Source organism: Globicephala melas, chromosome 7 (assembly GCF_963455315.2).
Source record: "Globicephala melas chromosome 7, mGloMel1.2, whole genome shotgun sequence".
Lineage (NCBI taxonomy): Eukaryota > Metazoa > Chordata > Mammalia > Artiodactyla > Delphinidae > Globicephala > Globicephala melas.
This window is the reverse complement of record NC_083320.1, coordinates 18,361,743-18,380,934: the sequence shown is the minus strand read 5'-3', so window position 1 is coordinate 18,380,934 and position 19,192 is coordinate 18,361,743. Positions and strand designations below refer to the sequence as shown.

Genomic DNA, 19,192 nt, shown 5'->3' with positions numbered 1-19,192 from the left:
ACCACCTTAAGTGATTTCAATTGCTTCACCTCTTCTTTTTTTTCTCATTTCTCCTTCTTTTGGATTGAATTTTTAAAATTTGTTCCCACATTTTTACTATAAGAATGTTCAAACAGGGCTTCCCTGGTGGCACAGTGGTTGAGAGTCCGCCTGCTGATGCAGGGGACAGGGGTTCGTGACCCGGTCTGGGAGGATCCCACATGCCGCGGAGCGGCTGGGCCTGTGGGCCATGACCACTGAGCCTGCGCGTCCAGAGCCTGTGCTCCACAACGGGAGAGGCCACAGCAGTGAGGGGCCCACGTACCGTAAAAAAAAAAAAATTGTGCTAACTGGTGTCTTTCCAAATTTTTGGATATCAATATGAAAATTAATTTTTATATAAATATGACCATTTAAGTTTTTAAAAACAATATGATGCATAAAACAATAATATTGCTTGTGGGATTTAAAATATATATGATTAAACTGTATGACCACAATAGCACAAAACTCAGGAGAGATAACCTGGTTAAAGTGTGCTAAGTTTCTTATAATGTCCAGGAAGAGAGTGAAGGAATCAATCAATACTATCCATTGACTTTTCCTATTTTGATTTTTTTCAGTGATAATTGTTTCTTGGTAATGGTTAACATAAGTAACACCAGTGGCTGCTAAGTGGAGTGGATGATGCAGGGCGATGCTGAAGGCCGGACTGTGTCCTTCTTTTGGCAGCGCCTGGGAAAGATGGGGAGGGACTGGGGGAGGGAAACAGCCTGGGCTGCACAGGGAGGCTCTGGGGGCATCTAATGTTGAGCACCCAGACCTCAGAGGGCTGAGCTGGGCTCCTGAACTACTCTGGGATGGGAAGGACTGGGGATGGCAGAAGTGACCTTCCCATAGTGAACCTACCATCTCCACCCACTCAGGCATGAGCTTAAAAAAGAGAAAAGAGATTTGAAGTCAGGCCTCCATCAGCTCCCAGGATTTGCAGGCTCCTCTACCTGTACCCCAGCTGCCCGGTCTGTTCTGGTTCCAGAGGTTTAAGCCGGCTGAACGCCCACGCCTCCAATCTCCAAAGAAGCACAACAGAATGAGTTTGAGTGAAAAATCCACTTTAATAATCCAGCTTCAGCTCAGCTGAGAACTTCCCGTCTCAAGTGCAAGAGAAGTCTTTCCAAGAGGCCTCAATCCACTAGGAGGTTACGGCTCAGAGAAGGGAAAAGCTCAAAGAAGCCCTAAAATAGAAGGTAACATGGAATTTGAGATTAGTGGAGACCAGATGGGGGTGCCCCACTGCTCACCGTCCACCAACATGGCCCCAGCTAGAGAGGAAGGCATAGCTGCCTCACGCACACTTGACAACTGCCCCAGGCTTCCCATCCCTGATCCCCTCTCTGGCATTTCATTATCCTCTGGGGGCTGATCAGGGCCCCTGTGCCTTGAGAAGAATGGGGACCCTTCTTTTCCTACATGGTAGCACCAAGACAACCAGCCCCATGACGTAGGCCAGCCACTCAGTGACGGTGACGTTGCCCCAGCAACCAATACAGGCACTAGATGGGGAAGGAGCCCAGTTGCTACGGTGACGGGTGGGGTGGGAGTCACCTTGAAGAGAGTGAGGGTCTGGAGTACTCCCGTGGTACAGGCTGTCTCCCGGATGGAGTGCATGGCCAGTTGGGGGCTGCCTAAATCCAGCACCCGCAGCCCCAGTCGAGAAGCCAAGATAGGTCCAATGGTGGTTCCGCAGGGAGAGTCATTCCGGACCATGAGATCCTGGGGAGGGGAGGAGAGGTTCATGAGCAACATGAGGTGTGTGTTTATTAAGGCCCAGGAGGAAGTCACCTTAGAACTGCAGGGCTGCAAGGGGTCTGGTACATCGTCCACTTCGACCAGCTCGGAGGGTGAATGTGACCAGCACAAAATCACAAAGCCAACACTAAACGGCAGGCCCAAAGGACAGTAGATTCTGAACTGGTCCCATTCTCTGCATCTGCATTACCACCACCCTAGGCCAGCTACCATCACATTGCCTCCCATGTAATCCATTCCCCACATGGTGGGCAGAGGGATTTGAAAAATATGTGTATCCTGTATGCCACCTTGTTCCTTAACATGCACCCCTCCCTACCCACACACAAAGAAAAATCACTCAACAATCTTAGTGGTTTTAAAAATATGGCTATTGGCATTTTTAAACTATTTTATTTGTATTCTGGTAAAAAAGTAAATAAGAAAATCATAATATGATGTTAGACATCAAGATTTTCCACATAAGGGAAAAGAGAATTACAAAACCAAATAGAGTAATAACTATTCTTTCTTAAAAAATGAGAATCACAGTATTAACTCACCTTTTTTAAAATACATATATTTTTTCCTAGCCATGTCCATAGAAATGGCTCCAAAGCACTTCCCCGCCCCCAATAACAATGAACACTTATGGTGCCAGACTTTGGTCTCTAACATCAGTGTCCATCAAAAGCTACCAAGTCTGGGGAGAGAAATGAACAAGATGAGCCTGCGATTTCTTATTGTGCCAGAAAGCAAGACAACTTTCCAGAGTCATGACAAAGGCCACAGGAGTTATGTTGAAAGGGCTCCCACTGGTCAAAGTCATGACAATTTGAGCATGAAATAACATGATTACAGTGGACCAGGTTCACACTGAACCAACGAAACTGAACCACTGAAAATCTATGATTCTACATAATGATCATCAAAAAAGGAAAAGAAAAGAAAAACTCCTCGTGTTTGCCAGCATTTGAGGCAGGCATTAAAACACCTCACCTTGAAAAGTGGTTATTTAAGGGAAAGAATAACATTTGTCCTGTCTTTCCAGGAGGAACCATACTTTACAATAACCAAATGGCCCTCTTGATGGGGGAAAGTTCTACTTCACAGAAGAATGACAGCTAATAAACGTAAAAGGAGTAAAAGAATGGGGGGGGGGGAATTTTTCAGTAAACTCTAATGAAATTATGGATTTAGGCAAAGATTATCAATTGGTGTTAAAACCAGACACCTTTCTGGTTGATGGGGAACTCATCACTTGCACAGGTTTACTATCCAATCAAAAGAGGAAAACCTCCAGATGGTGGAGGGATTTGGGGGGCACGCCCCCAAATCCAGTGATCAATCTTATTATCGCTAAGAGTGAATCACCAGATAATATGTGGATGACACAACAGGAAGAACACACCAGTCATGATGTCTTCTGGACAAAAATGTTTAACTTGAATCCACTGACCCTTTAGATATGAATTTTAGATTATAGGAGATACAGGGGCTAGAGGCACAAGCTCAATGATGCCAAGAGGAAGCAAATCCAGGAAGGAAATTATAAGGGAAGACCAGCCTGGTTTCTTCAACAAGTCAATGTTACTTAAAGAAAAAGAGAAAAAGAAAAAGGAGGCGGTGCAGCTGTGCTAGATTAGCAACCAGATATAACTTGTGGTCCTGAACTGGAAACTAAAGTGGGACAAACAACTGTAAAGGAAGTTTTGGGGAAAACTGGGGAGAATTGAAAATGATCTGTACATTAAATGAGATATATATTTACTGAAACAAAAATTCACTGAAATGGAAACGTGGAGAATACTCAGTGAAAAAATAAAGCAAAAGATATATCTAAAATGATTTCATTTTTTTAAAAAACATGTGTTAAGTATATACATAGAAAAAAATCTGGAAGAATATACACAAATCTCTGGGGATTGTTTTATTTTCTCATTTCCACTTATATTTTCTAAAGTATACATGTCCTGCTTCTGCTGTAAGCCATTAAAGAAAAATCCCCTAACATCTTCCTACTGCCTTAGAAGAAAATCCAAACACCCTTCCACAGCCTAGAAGGCCCTGCATGACTGGCCTGGGCAGGCTTCTCCCCGGTCTCCCTGCTGCTCTCACCCTGGCTCCACCACTCTGGCTCTGGCTCCCCCTCGTAGACCAAGCTCACTCCTGCGCCCCTGGGAGCTTCTGCCCTTGTTCCCTCTGGCAGGGATGCTATTCACTTCTAGCTGCCTTGTTCTCAATACTTAGGTCTCAGCTCAAGTGTCACCTCCTCAGAGAGGCCTTCCTGAGAATGGAACGACTCAGCTCTACAAGGGGGGCGTGGCCCTGTGCAGCAGAGAGAGCCCTAGGCTGGGGATCATTGCAGGGTCCTAGTCCTGACGCACCAGGACCCGCCTGCTATGTTTGTCACTGGAGCACCTGAGCCCCAGTCCCTGATATATGTATTATCCTAACACGTGTATTATATATTGCTTATCTCCCTATCTTGTTCTCTTCGACTAGATGTGCCATTGACGATGAGTTCCAGGTTTCTCGGCCCTGAACTTCTCTAATGGAAGCCGCCAAGGTGTGTAAGAGAGACACAGAGGAGCTGGGGGTGCTGGGTAGGGAAGAGGCAGGACTAACCCACTATGTGCCATGAGCACACTGTACCTTGAATTCCATTTTACAGGTGTGAAAACTGGAAATCAAGGCATATTAGGAGATGAGCCCAAGGTCACAGACCAGCACCATGGCAGAACCAGCACTGATCCCAGCTCTGCCTACATCCAAACTCCAATGCTCCTCACTCTACTGGGACACCCACCCCCCACTAAAGACTATCTACAAGGCTTCCCTCATTGGGGAGCCATCTGCTTGTGCCCCCCCACTCCCTCCATCACCCCTTCCCAGGTAGGGCCCACCCTCACCTGCAGGGGCACCCCGACAATGCTGGCCACCTCTCGGATCAGGGCCTCTGAAACCGCATTTGAGGCGTAGCGTTGCTTGCTGTTCACCTTGATCACAGGGCCCTGGGGAGAGCAAAACCAGGAGTCAAGAGTGAGGCAGAGATGGGTGAGAGGCCCAGAGGGAACAAGATTAGGGCCTGGAACCAGCCAGGCCTCCAAGTCCCCAAGGAGAAGCAGGAGCCCCTCACCTTGTGGAATAAGGGCCGGTGGTTCTCCTCATGCTTGTCCCTGTAAGAGACAGAGAAGGGACGGGGATGGCAAACAGGAGCTGGGCCTGTCAACACCCACCACTCTCCCATAGCAGACATCACTAATGGATCACAGCATTCTTTCCCACCCAGCCTGGCAGGACCTGAGAATCACGCTGAACACAGTGCTCCAGGCAGCCTCCAGCTACAGATGGAGATAGATTTGCAGATAGAACCTATTTGGATTGGTTAGGCAGCCATGACTTTGACCCAGCTGAGCCTTGGAGCAGTCAAAATGAAGTCCCCTCTGGGGACTTCCCCCTCTGGGGGACGTCCTGGCAGAACGAGGAGGAAGGGGAAGGGGAGAGGCCCAGGCCCAGGGCTGAGCCTGAAGGCAGGTCACGCTCGGGTCTCCGGCTGTGTGAGGACTGCGTGCCTGGCACGGGAGACTCACAAGTAGTTGGGGTGCACAGCGTGGGCCATGTCTGCGCTGATCATGTAGGACTTGGGGATGGCTTCCTCAAAGGCCGTCAGGCGCTGGGGCGAGGCCGAGATCCGCCGCAGCACCAGCTCCGTCAGCAGTGACTGTGCACCCTGGGCACTCTCCGACCCCACCTGGTGATAGCAAAGGCCTGGCTCTAGGGGTCCGGGCTCGGGGGCTGGAGCTGGAGGCCAGGCAGAGGGGCCCACTACCCAGACTGGCCCAGGACCCCACTGAGTCAGTGGGTGGGGAATGTGGGCTGTTATCAGCACCTTCCCAACCCTGTGCCACCAAAAAGCTGATGGTGAGCTGGGGCCAAATTGATCCTTGGCCACCTCCGGGGCAGAACCAGCACTTTCCAGTCTACTTCCCTTCTTGGTTCCCTTCCTTCTGCCCTGACCCTCACATCTGGGGCTTAGCACGGTGCCCCACCTAACTGGTCAATCTTCTTTCATGCATGTGACAGAGGCTGCTAATTGTCCATGATCCCTTCTATAACAGAACACCCGAGCTGTAGCTGAGCATCGGACCGCCCAGCTAGAGATGACATTCCCAGCTTCCCTTGCAGCTAAACATGGCTATGCCAAGTTCCAGGGAAAGCAGGCAGTGATGAATGCCACCCGTGGGTCATGCCCTTAAAAGGATGGGTGGACACTGTCCCTTTGCCCTTTTCTTCCTTCCTAACTCAGTACAGACATGGTAGCAGAAGCTGGACAGCCACCCTGGACCCTGAGATGGACACCATGTGTTTGGGGTGGCAGAGACCTGTCCTGAACTGCTAACTCTGATCTGTGTGGTTACCTGGAGAGAACTGTGCGGCTGTGTGGGCTCTTCCATGGCATCTAAGCCTGCACCCTAACCCAAGCACACAAGGAGAGGACCCAGCCTGGGCTAAGTCCTGGGGCCACCAGGGTAAAAGGGCAGAGTCCCTGTCCTCGAGTAGCTCACCACACGGCACACAGAGAGACGTGAGAGGTGTGGTCACGCTAAGAGCAGATACGTGCTGATCCAAGGGGACACCGAGCGCTGAGGAAGCACAGGCAGCATCCCACCTGTCTTTGCAGCCTCCAGTACAGCCCTGGCTCGCCGCGGCTGCTGGACACGGCTGGCTATAGAAGACTCTCCGGAGGAGACCCTCCCCAGATCCCCTCACGTACCTCTTCGTTGTCGTACAGGGCAATCATGCGCACGTGAGGATCCGCGGCCAGGGAGGCAGGGGCTGCGCAGGAATCGATCAAGGCCTAGTTTGGGGAGAGAACCAGAGCATCATCCTCCCCACTCCTCCTTCCATAACTCAGCCCACCAGCACCTCGGGGGTTCACACTCGCCTGCCGGCTTCCCACCGTCATGGCTGGAGTGAAGCGGGCTCAGCCTGTCACTGGCCTGCATCTCGCAGGGCGCTGCGTGGTAAGAAGACATGCAGGGCCCTTTACAATGGGATGGAGAAACCCCTCTCTGAGTGTTCTCCCCCACGCAAAGGCAGGAGGATGTGTAAGACGGAGGGGAAGGGCTGAGAATCCTGGCAAGTCAGAAGGACCACACAGATCGTGTCAACTAATCGGCCTCAGTGAAGAGACTGAGGTCCAAAGAGGAGACTGTGACTCCGTGAAGGTGACACGAATGGCTGGCTGGCTGCACAAGTGGACATGGGTCCCACGTCTCGCTCTGGTCTCAATTACAGCCCACAGTGTGTCTCCAGGAACAGGATGGGGCACAAAGGAGAGTATGAAAAGGACAGAGGGAGGAACAGGGATGAGACGTGAGAAAGAGAGGGCAGTAACCAGGGTAGAAAGATGGTAGGGAATGTCAAGGTGACCAGGAGGAAGAGAGACCACACCACTGAGATCGCAAGGTTCAAAGACGGCTGGATGGGCTTAAGCCAGGGCTTGGCGGGGAAGGCGAGCAGGGAGCAGAGACAGAAGGATGATATTGCCATGTGGGATTCAAGAGCCTTTCCTATGAAGCAAAGATTAGCTTAAAGGAGAAGCAACAGGAGTAGGCTTAGGACAAGACACTGTGATGCCCTAAACAACCTCTCAGCCTTCCCTCTACCTCAGCCCCTGGCCCCAGGCCAGTGCAAGGATGGGGCCAAGAGGAGCGATGCTGACGCTGCAGCGTTTAGGCCCCTCCCCATGGCCCACCCTGCACCAGGGGCCTTCCTATGACCCATAGGGCTTGAGGCGGTCCCCCCGCCCCAGTGCTCCTGGGGGTGCCCCGGCTCCTCACCTGCAGGGCACAGAAGCAGCTGTGCAGATTATCCAGCCGAGGGGCAAAGATGAACTCCTCATAGGCACCACCCAGGACCTAGAAAGACAGGACAGCCATCCTGACCTTCATCCCCTCCGCCGGACTCACCCTCTTCTCCCAGCCCCAAAGGGCCTGTACTCGAGTGAGTCTCCTTGGTTCCTTGTGCAACCTCTCCCAGCCCCTGGCCTAGACCAAGCATTAGGAGCCCGCTGTGCAGAGCTGAGCAGAGAATGGAGAAGTGCCGGGCTGGAGCTGAGGGATGGGAGGGTGGAGGCCCGTAGTTCGTGACCAGTTCCTGTGGGACAGGAAAAGGGAGGGACTGAACAAGAAAAGAAGACGGAAAACCAAGGAAATAAACAGAGGAGACCAGATGAGAAACAGAAGCAGCGTATGTTCAAACAAGGCCGAACGTCCAAAGACACAGCAATCTCCTACTGTCGGCAACTGGGAGAGACACAAGGACCGGCTCCAGGAAGAGGAGGGCCACATCCAGGCCTCTTGTCCTCAGAGGTCTGGAACCAGCACAGGTCAAAGTGGACAGGGACCCCTGTAGCAGAAACTCCTGGGGAATCTGTGGAAAGCTGATGCCCAAACCTCACTCTACAGTCAAGTAGGTAAGTCTGAAGTGGGAAACCTGCCCTTTTTGAGACCCGCTGCCCTGGAAGCAGAGCGGGGTGGTGTCTACTGGGAAAACAGGGGTGAGAGTAATTGGGGGACTGGCAGAGGTGACGAGCGCTTGAGGGGACATGCTGGGATCCCAGAGGTCCCCACCCACGAGTTCCTGCAGCTGCTCCTCACCGCAGGCTGAGTGTCTGCAAGACACAGCTCCATCTCCAAGATGTCCTCGGGGCTCAGCCCCAGATGGGCACAGAGGAGGGACATGAGCACTGAGTGGTGCCGGTCATCCTGCAGGGCAGAAGGATGCTGGGAGGAGGGTCCGCTCCCCCCTCTCTCCCCTTCTCAGAGGCCAGTCTCTTCCCCCCTGCTCACCCCTTCCCATGGGCAGGAGGCTCTTACTACAGCACTGAGAGGGCCTGGCTCAGGAGTCCCCTTCTCCAGCTCTTCCTGGACGGCTGTAGCAAGAATGGGAACCCTGTGGGGAGACACGGAGGGGGTGTGTGTGGGGAGGACCGGAGGACACAGCAGGGCAGGACACTCCTGGGCTCAGGCATCCCCTGATGGGGAACTGCCCTGGTCCTTCAATTCCCAGCTCGCTCCCCATATGGCAGGGCTGTGAGGGCCCTTGGACATCAGCTGGGTCCCAAGAGTAGAGCCTGACAGTGGCCACCGTTAGGTAGTGGTCTCCCAGGTCCCAGAGGGGCCCCTTCCATCACCTGGTGCCACACCCTACCCCTCCCAGTCACCACAGCCTCCACTCCAGTCTCACAAGTGCATCTCCATGTTGGGGCCAAAGTTCTCATTGACATTTCGCTGCAGATGGATGGCCAGGTGCGGGATGCGAAGAATGGGCTGGTCCACGTGCACCAGCCGCTGCTCCAGCCGGCCTGAGGTAGGGCACTGTGGCCAAACAGGCGGGTCAGCCCAGGGTGCCCTCCCCCAACTGCGGCTGGTTAAATCCCCCACTTCACCCAGACTAACCAAGGTGGTCCTCTGACCTGGACTGCCCCTACCCCCCTTTCCCGGGGTGCTCTCCACAGGTTCCCTGAAGGAAAGTGACAGTTAATCTTCAGGCAGCTGAAGCTGAGAGCCTCCCAGATCCAACCCCAGTTCCCACCTTGACAATGACACGTCCAGCCAAGGTCAGGTCACGGTCAAACCAGGTGCTCCAGATTCCACCACCATAGGTCTCCACACCAACCTGCTGGAAGCCCACCTGGCTGCGGCGAGACCGCCGTTTCACCTGGGTGGGATGATGGGGAATAAGAATTCAGCGAAGGCCACCCGACACGATTTGGAGATGAGACAGACAACTGACAAGCTAAGTGACAGAGAAGGGCCCCAAGTGTGGAGGAAGGGGGTGACAAGTCTTCCTCCCTGCTCACCCCCTGATGCCTCCCCTCCCCAGCACAGCCCCAGTTCCTTACCCGGAGGCAGGGGCTGTCCGTGTGGGCCCCAATGAGGCTGAAACCGTTGCCAGGAACATACTGGCCACCCACAGCAAATGCGATGATGGTAGAGGAGTTCCTGGTCAGGAAGTACTGGGGTGGCGGTTTTGAGTTGGATTAGCCAGCCAGCTGGCGCAGGACTTCGAGCCCCAGCCTAGGTTCCTGCTTCTCCCACCCCACCCTGGTACCTTGCTCTCGGGCTTGATATCCCAGCTCTCCGTCTCCTTGAGTTCATGGAAGCCAGCCTGGAGGAGGCGGTTGCGGCACTCGGCCACAGCTGTAGGGAAAGAACCCTCTCACAGCGATGGAAGCCGGTAGGAGGCACACCGGCCCCCACCTGCCTCGGCTGCCCTGGTCACTCACCGTGGAAAGGAGAGGGGCTCCGGTTCACGAACTTGATAAGTTCCCGGGCCGCTGCTTGCACCGCCTCCTTGCGGGCCCTGCCGCTCATGGCCACCTAGCGGAGTGGGCGCTCAGATTCCTACGAGGTCTAGGACCCCTGATCTATCTAAGCTTCGGGAACTCTCCCAGCCAACCCCCACGAAGTGACCGCTCCAAGGCTCAGACCTCTGCTTCCGCCCCTTTCCTCACCGAGGGACGCAGATGCCGGGCCTCCAGCCAACCAACCAACCCCCAAAGTACCACAACCCGCGCTGCGCTCCCCGCCCAGCTCGTCCCGGACGGCGCGCCCCCGAATCCGAGCTTCAGCCCAGCCCCCCCAAGTCCCCGACCGGCTGGAAACCCCGGTCAGTTCCCAAACTCCGAGCTCGCAATCGGGCCCCTAACTCTGGGCCGGCCTGTACCGAGCGCGCGATCCCATCCAGGAACCAAAGCCCTGTTCTCTAGGGAACACCCCACCTCGGTGTCTCGCAGGCCACCCTTTAACAACCCCAGGAAGGTAAGGTCACCCGGGGCCGGACTTTCGGTTTCGTTTAGGGTCGGGCGGAACCCCCACGTCAGCAAGCGCGCTTCTGAGCTTGGGCCCGAGCGTGCGCCTGGCCGGGTCTGCGATCGAAGTTCGTGCGGGGCGAGCGGTGGCCACCTACCTGCATGGCCTTACGCGTGGGCCTGAGTCCGCTCGCACGGCCCGCCCCCACTCCCGCTGCCCTCCCCGTCCCGCCCCGCCCCCGCCGCTCGCCCCGCCCGCCCCGCCCTCTCCACGGTGGTAGCGGGCGCCCTCTGCCGACCGGGAGGTGCTAGGACAGCCGGGAACCGCCAGCCCCCGCCCCTCCCCCGGGTCAGGGAGTCCAGGTAAAAAAGTCCCTGCTAGCTCACCTGGGCCGAAGGGTGCTGTACAAAGTGCTCTCTCTCTCCACAGGCACCCTGGTGATAATAAAAGCAACGTGGCTAATGTTCATGGAGGGTTCACAATAAGCTTTATGATAAAGCTTAATGTGCTAGCTTAATCTTCACCACTGCCCTATCAACTTTATATCTTTACTGTCCCCATTTTATACGTGACCAAACCGAAATATAGAGACGAGTAACCTGTCCAAGGTGGTAAGTGGCAGAGGTGGGGTTTGGACTCAATTAATTTGATTCCCGGGGCCTGGAATAACCCATTTTCAGACCTTCACTGGGCTTTTTTCTTGGTAAACGTTACGTTACATGGGAGGTCCCTAAGCAACAGAGAAATTAATGGCTTGTCCAAGATCACATAGCTGTTTGGATACATCTGGAATTTGACTCTGACATCTGTACTCTTTGCCCTTCTTAAAACGACAGAAAAAGACAAACTCCATATGTTCTTGGAGGCAATTCCCATATTCCTGTGTCAAGAGTGGTAAGTAGCAATTTAAAAAACCCAGGCAGGGACTTCCCTGGTGGCGCAGTGGTTAAGAATCCACCTGCCAAAAAAAAAAAAGAATCCACCTGCCAATACAGGGGACATGGGGTTGAGCCCTGGTCTGGGAAGATCCCACATGCTGCAGAGCAACTAAGCCCCTGTGCCCAACTACTGAGCCCGCGTGCTACAACTACTGAAGCCCACACGCAGCAATGAAGGCCCCACACAGCCAAAAATAAATTAATGAATAAATAAATTTAAAATAAATAAATAAAACCCCAGACACACACCAGTCAGAAAGGCCATCATCAAAAGATCTACAAACAATAAATGCTGGAGAGGGTGTGGAGAAAAGGGAACCCTCTTGCACTGTTGGTGGGAATGTAAACTGGTACAGCCACTATGGAAAACAGCATGGAGTTTCCTTAAAAATAACTAAAAATGGAGCTACCATATGATCCAGCAATCCCACTCGTGGGCATATATCCGGAGAAAACCATAATGCAAAAAGATACATGCACCCCATTGTTCATCGCAGCACTATTTACAATAGCCAGGACATGGAAGCAACCTAAATGTCCATCGATGGAGGAATGGATAAAGAAGATGTGGTATGGGCTTCCCTGGTGGTGCAGTGGTTGAGAGTCCGTCTGCCGATGCAGGGGACACGGGTTCGTGCCCTGGTCTGGGAAGATCCCACATGCCGCGGAGCGGCTGGGCCCATGAGCCATGGCCGCTGAGGCTGCACGTCTGGAGCCTGTGCTCCACAACGGGAGAGGCCACAACAGTGAGAGGCCTGCGTACCACAAAAAAAAAAAAAAAAGAAGAAGATGCGGTATATATACAATGGAATATTACGCAGCCACAAAAAGAACGAAATAATGCCACTTGCAGCGACATGGATGGACCTAGAAATTGTCATACTGAGTGAAGTAAGTCAGACAGAGAAAGACAAATATATGATACCACTTTTATGTGGAATCCAAAAAAATGGTAAAAATGAACTTATTTACAAAGCATAAATAGAGTCACAGATGGAGAAAACAAACTTATGGTTACCAAGGGGGAAGGGGGGGAGGGACAAATTGGGAGATTGGGATTGACTTATACACACTACTGTATATAAAATAGGTACCTAAGCAGGACCTACTGTATAACACAGGGAACTCTACTCAATACTCTGTAATGACCTATATGGGAAAAGAATCTAAAAAAGAGTGGATATATGTACATGTATAACTGATTCACTTTGCTGTACAGAAGAAAGTAAAACAACATTGTAAATCAACTATCCTCTACTAAAAATTAGTTTAAAAAGTAAATAAATAAAACCCCAGGCCCCTGCCTAGCCATCGATTCTGATCAGGACTTTGGTGGCCCCTAGGTTCAAAACAGGGGCCAACTACCAGGGTTGTTATCAACATTCCAGGGATTACAGGTCGATGGAGCAATCTGCCGTTTATGTACTGGAGTAGGAATGTCAGGGGAGTGGGGAGTAGTTGGAAAGATCCTGCTGCCCTCAATTCAAAGGAGTAGATATTGCAATAGAGTATTCAGGAATATACACAATAGGTGATGGGTTAAATTCATGGCATTCCCTAACCATTCACTGCAATGCCATTATGTATAAAGTTTCACTGCTGAGCGGAACATGGAGAGAACATTCTTGTTCTCTGAGGAGCCAGAGGCTGGCTGCTGGGGAAGGGACACACTCAAGGACACGGGTAAGGGAGAGGGACTCAAAAATCTTTAACAGGGGTCTTCCCTGGTGGTGCAGTGGTTGAGAGTCCGCCTGCCGATGCAGGGGACACGGCTTCGTGCCCCAGTCCGGGAAGATCCCACATGCCGCGGAGAGGCTGGGCCCGTGAGCCATGGGCGCTGAGCCTGCGCGTCCGGAGCCTGTGCTCCGCAACGGGAGAGGCCACAACAGTGAGAGGCCCGTGTACCGCAAAAAAAAAAAAATCTTTAACATTCTGATCACAAAAAAGAGTACATGTTCACAGCATTGCAAATCAACTATATTTCAATTTTAAAAAAGTGAAAATAAAACTTAATTCAAATAAAAGTGCATTGTCTGATAGTTAAAAAAAGAGTATATGTTAATGTGAGCAATTCAAATATCAACAAAATGCAAAACTTAGAAAGTGAAACTAAATGTTTGAAAAATGGAACAGCCAGTCTTAAGAAAAACAAAACCAGGAATTCCCTGACGGTCTAGTGGTTAGGACTCCATGCTTTCACTGCCAAGGGGGCAGGTTCAAGCGTGCCAAAACAAAAACAAAACAAACAAAAAACCCCCAAATCCTCTTAAGAGACCAGAAATCTACAGCAGACATTAGTAGGGAAATATAGAAGTGTCCCTGTTCAAATCAGAAGCAAGGTACTGATGAAATATTATCACTGGTAGTCAGTGTGGACCTGCAGTCAGAGCCAGTGTCACAAAAGAAACAATTATATATAGAAAAGCACAGTCTGTCACTATTTGTAGATTATTTGATTAGCAAGAAAATAAACAGACAAGCTGTTAGAACTGGAAGAAGGGGTGGCCTGATTGGAAAAATCATAGGCTTTCCTGTACAGTAATCAACCAGAAAATATAATAGTAAAAAGGTCTTATTTACAAGAACAAGAAATACTATTAAATTCCTAGGAATGAGCACATGCATGACCCAATCTCACTGTAACCAGGGAAATGCAAGTGAAAAATGAGATACCATTTTTGATTTGTCAGATTAGCAAAAATGAAAAAGATTGGTAATATCAAATGTCAGAGAAGGCTTGGAGTAATGGAGTACGCTTTTCTACCCAATTTCTGTGGTGTGAACGTTACCCGTGGCTGATTCTAAGCTACCAACGTGAACTGAATGTGGAGTTGGGAAGGAATGTGGAAAAGTACACCATTGTGCAGATTTCCACCAAACAGATGTAATAGACACAAATAACCTTAGGAACATAGATTTATAGTAAAATAATTAGGAAAGTGATGATTTTTGAGTATTTATTATCTCTGTTTGTAATATAATTTATTTAATTGTAAGTTTAAATAATTTCATTTTTAATGATTGCTGTGTTTCACACTAGGACCACAGAATTCCTGGAAATTTGACAATCAGTTCTTGTGAGCCGGTCCAAGTCGGTTCTACCACACAACTTCACCCACACTCCACGCCTTTGTTCCTCAAGTTGTGATTCGTTGACCTGGGAATTTTTCAGAGATTCAGAATCTCAAGGTTTACCCCAGACCTACCGAATCAGAATCTGCATGTTAACAAGATCCCTAGATGATCTGAATTCACATTAAAGTTTGAGACACAGTGTTTCAGAGTACCGTAGGGCAGTAAAAAACAATGTGAGGTCAATCTTTATGTATTATCATAGGAAAAAGGGCCAAATTTATTGAGTGAAAAAGAAAGTAATTTCCAGAATAATATTTATAGGACAAGAGTATTTTGGTAAAACTCTCACAGTGAGCTAAATTCCTAGATTTTATATAAATATGTATGTAAATTCATGGAAACGGGTTTGGAAGGAAAGTGGTCATCTCTGGATAAGGAAATGGTATTGGGTATGAAGTGAAGAGTCAAGGGGGGACCTCGGCTATCCAAAAAAAAGTCTCTGAGAATCATTCTTGCCCTCAGCCTCCAGAGAAAACCTTCCCTACCAGCCCTTAGTTGGTGTTTACAATGCTACCATTATTCATTTATCTTCTTGGTTTAACAACTATTAAAGTGCAAATGCCTGTGAGTTACCATAGCAGTAGGTTACACATTTCAGTGTGAGTTGATTTGATATGTGGGTCCTTTCTGATCCATCAGTTTATGAGAGAAGGTTCCTAAGTAGTAATTTGTCACATAATGCATTTGGGATACAGAAGACCAAAGCAAAGCTGTAAGGAAGAGAAGGCATGTGGAGTGTGTGGTGTGTGTGTGTGTGTGTGTGTCCTGCCCTGTCTGCTAAAATGGATGCAGTGAGGAGCTGAATCAGATGATCTTGATTTCCTGATGCCAAGATAGCCCTGGGTATCTCATTGCTGGTAGATATCTTGGTTGTTTCAATAAGTAAATAATTTGCTTCTGGGTAGAATGATAGGCTCTTGCATAACACGGTACAATTTGTTCTCTTACGTTGTTGTTGGAAGGGCACTTTAGTTTCCAACACGTGTCTTCTGCTCAAGTCCTATTTTCCAAGTAAGACTCAGCTGAGTGAGAACTGCAAATCCCAGGATGCCTTGAGATAAGTAGCTCAGGCAATATTATAATTTTCAACCAATCATTTTCTAGGAGGGAGGTTTGAAAAGCATTTTATATAGTTACAAAGAATGAAGTGCCTCTACAGGTACCATTTCCAAGATATATTACTAAGTGAGAAGACAAGGTGGTGCAGAATAGCTGTTATGGCATGCTGTCATTCGTGAGTATAAATACACAGATACACACATATTCTTATGTGTTTAATGTACGTCAGGAGCCACAAAAAAATGGTAACTGACTCTGGAAAGGAGAACTGGGGTAGCTGAGGGCTGGGGAGGTGGGTAGAAGAAACACTTTCTTTATCCTATAAAAAGGGTTCCTAGGAATCCTTTTGCACTTTTTGAATTTTTTTCCTATGTGTGTACATAGAAAAACTTTAAAAAACTAAACTAAAAAGTAACAGGTGGAAAGATGATCTTTAAATACTTTCTGTGACCATAATTTTTGTTTTCTTCTGTACCCTGAGTTGGTAAGCATTTGTTGGTTAGCATTTAACCCTAAAGCCTTCAGTTTAGAAATACCTACTCAGGGGGTTCCCAGGAACTGAGATCCCACAAGCGTGCGGCATGGCCAAAAATAAAAAATAAAAAACCCCACTTAAAGCTGTATTATCATTATCGGGACTTCCCTGGTAGTCCAGTGGTTAAGACTCCGTGCTCCCGATGCAGGGGGCCTGGGTTTGATCCCTGGTCAGGGAACTAGATCCCACATGCCACAACTGAGATCCAGCGCAGACAAATAAAGAAATTTTTTTTAAAAGTTACATTGTTTATTTTAAAAAATCCATATTATCCTCTGATATAGAAATTGTGTCGTTTGTGTTGGATGGAATGTTTCTTTTGATATTGATATTTTAAACAAAAAGTAAACTGCAAACGAGGTAGGGAAACCCTCAGAAAAGGGTACCCAACTCTATTACTTCCTCACCTACACAAGAACTGCAAAGTAGTGATCCTACCTCTTCCCCGTTCCTCACTCTTCTCCTCTCCACTCCCCTCCGACCCATCATAACTCATGTGTTCCATCTGTAATCACTCGTTTGCACACACGTCCGTGTTCCTTGCTTGCTCTAGGTCTGCTTACTTGTCTGGCGAAAACCCAAACGCTGACAGCAACCAGTTCCCCATGCCTCATGTCTGCACCTGGCCCATAGTAGATATACAATGAATATTTATCGAATGGATGAAATTTCTTAAAGTGATTGTTATTTGTGAGAAATGGCCCTCGTAGAATACTCCCCAGCAATAAAAAGGAACAAACTATTGATAACCGTAGCAACTTGGATGGATCTCATAGGCATTATGCTAAGTGAAGAAAATGACAAAATTATAGACATGGAGATCAGAGGAGTGGTTGCCAAAGGCCAGGGAAGGTGGGGGAAGGGATGGGTGTGACTCTAAAAGAGCGGCGCAGGGAACATCTTTATAGTGGTGGAATGGTTCTGTATCTTGATTTTTTTAAAAAACTCTTTTTAGATCAGACTATTTTTTACAAATATTTATTTATTTATTTGGTTGCACTGGGTCTCAGTTGAGGCAGGCGGGCTCCTTAGTTGCGGCATGTGAACTCTTAGTTGCGGCATGCACACGGGATCTAGTTCCCTGAGCAGGGATCGAACCCAGGCCCTGTGCATTGGGAGTGCGGAATCTTAACCACTGCGCCACCGGGGAAGTCCCTGTATCTTGATTATAATAGTGGTTGCGTGACTACACATGTGATAAAGTTAGGGATGCCTGTTAAAATACAGGACACCCAAATAAGTTTGAATTTCAGATAAACAAAGGATAATTTCTTAATATAAGTGTGTCCCAAATATTGCATGGGATATATTTACACTAAAAATAAAATTTAACTGAGTGTTCTTTATTTTATTTTTATTTATTTATTTTTGCGGTACACGGGCCTCTCACTGTTGTGGCCTCTCCCGTTGCGGAGCACAGGCTCCGGACACGCAGGCTCAGTGGCCATGGCTCATGGGCCTAGCCGCTCCATGGCATGTGGGATCTTCCCAGACCGGGACACAAACCCGCGTCCCCTGCATCAGCAGGCAGACTCTCAACCACTGCGCCACCAGGGAAGCCCTGTCCTTTATTTTTATTTGCTAAGTCTGACAATCCTGGATAACATGGCATAGAACTGTTCACACACATTTCACCAATGTCACTGGCCTGGTTGTGATACTGTACTGTAGTTGTGTAAGATGTAACCATTGGGGGAAACCAGGTGAAGGGTACACAGGACCTCTCTGTACTATTTTTGCAACCTCCTGTGAATGTATAATTATTTCAAGATAAAAGGTTTTTTTTTTTTAAAGGCCCTCAAAAGAAAACCAACTGTTCCTGTGATAAAAACAAAGAGATATAGGGAAGTGCTGGTTATTAACCTTGGGAGTTTTATGCAGCATTGTAAAACCAGCATGTCACATAGGTCTTAAGAGGTTTCCCTCTCAAATGTCAATGACCTTGTGTAGTTATTGACAGTATAACAAAGTGGTTAAGCACGCGGGCTCAGGAGCAGACACCCCTGGGTTTAAGTTCTAGCTCCTTCATTGACTGGCCATTTGCAGTGCTGTGATGGAGCCAGCTCACTCTCACCCCTTCCAACTCCACATTCAGTGACTTCAGGCTGGTGGCTTGAGACCGGCCTGGGAGTATTTACACCACTGCAATTGGCACATCCTACAAATTAGGGCTTTGTTCTTTTCCTCCAGAGAGCTGACTGTTAAACATTTACCGTCATAACACAGATATTGAGCCTCAGTTTCCTCATCTGTAAAATGGGGGAAGATAACAGTAATAACCTTATAATGCTAGGAGAATTAAATGACATAATGCATGTGAAATGCTTATCATTGTTTGTCAAATAATAAATGATCAGTAAATGTTAGCTATGATTACACACTACTATATAGAAAATAGGTAAACAACAAGGACCTAGTGTATAGCACAGGGAACTATATTCAATATTTTGTAATAACCTATAATGGAAAAGAATCTGAGAAAGAATATATATATATATCTGAATCCCTTTGCTGTACACCTGAAACTTAACACAACATAGTAAATTAACTATACTTCAATTAAAAAAAAAAGGTTAAGAAAAAGCTGTTATCATCTCTCAATCTTATCTCTCATACTAAACTGTGAGCAACTTGAGGGCAGGTTTATGCCTTACTTTGATACCTTTAGTGATTGGCACAGGGCCCGAAACACATTGAGTGCTAAACATATGTTTAGGAAATTAATGAATAAACCACAAATAGTAGTGACTTGAGGGGCTACACCTCCAGAAAAGGCACATTTCATCAGAGGCGTTTTAGGGCACACTCCTTGATCTTTAATCTTGGAGGTTTCAGGCCCTGTAGCAGGCAGCTGGGGAGTTCTGGGGAGCACTCACACCCACAAGGCTAGTGGCTGCCCTTGCAGGCGTGGCCCTGACCCCCTAATGTGCCCCTGC

General features: G+C 48.8%; 1 protein-coding gene across 2 annotated transcripts; it reads right to left on the bottom strand.

The window, feature by feature from the left end:
• Window positions 1-1,070: 1,070 nt before the first annotated feature.
• DNPEP (aspartyl aminopeptidase) lies at window positions 1,071-10,816 on the bottom strand. 2 transcript variants are annotated; one of them, XM_030841081.2, is made up of 15 exons: window positions 10,747-10,816; window positions 10,064-10,157; window positions 9,889-9,977; window positions 9,680-9,793; window positions 9,370-9,495; window positions 9,022-9,152; window positions 8,652-8,727; window positions 8,433-8,540; window positions 7,614-7,691; window positions 6,545-6,628; window positions 5,361-5,521; window positions 4,907-4,946; window positions 4,680-4,781; window positions 1,585-1,752; window positions 1,071-1,214 (listed from the first exon to the last, which is right to left on the bottom strand). In XM_030841081.2, exons 1-15 carry the CDS (start codon window positions 10,750-10,752, stop codon window positions 1,164-1,166), a joined length of 1,428 nt encoding a protein of 475 aa, XP_030696941.1. In that variant the 5' UTR covers window positions 10,753-10,816; the 3' UTR covers window positions 1,071-1,163. The 2 variants fall into 2 exon arrangements, with proteins under 2 accessions (XP_030696941.1, XP_030697097.1); XM_030841237.3 differs by lacking the exon at window positions 10,747-10,816 and adding an exon at window positions 10,559-10,682.
• Window positions 10,817-19,192: the final 8,376 nt, after the last annotated feature.

What these genes read in the sequence shown, in the direction of transcription:
- DNPEP (XM_030841081.2), bottom strand. An exon ending in CCCTGTACGACAACGAAGAG is followed by an intron (nt 5,522 to 6,544) that starts GTACGTGAGGGG and finishes TGCTATCACCAG; the next exon opens with GTGGGGTCGGAGAGTGCCCA. An exon ending in ACCGGCCCTTATTCCACAAG is followed by an intron (nt 4,782 to 4,906) that starts GTGAGGGGCTCC and finishes TGCTCTCCCCAG; the next exon opens with GGCCCTGTGATCAAGGTGAA.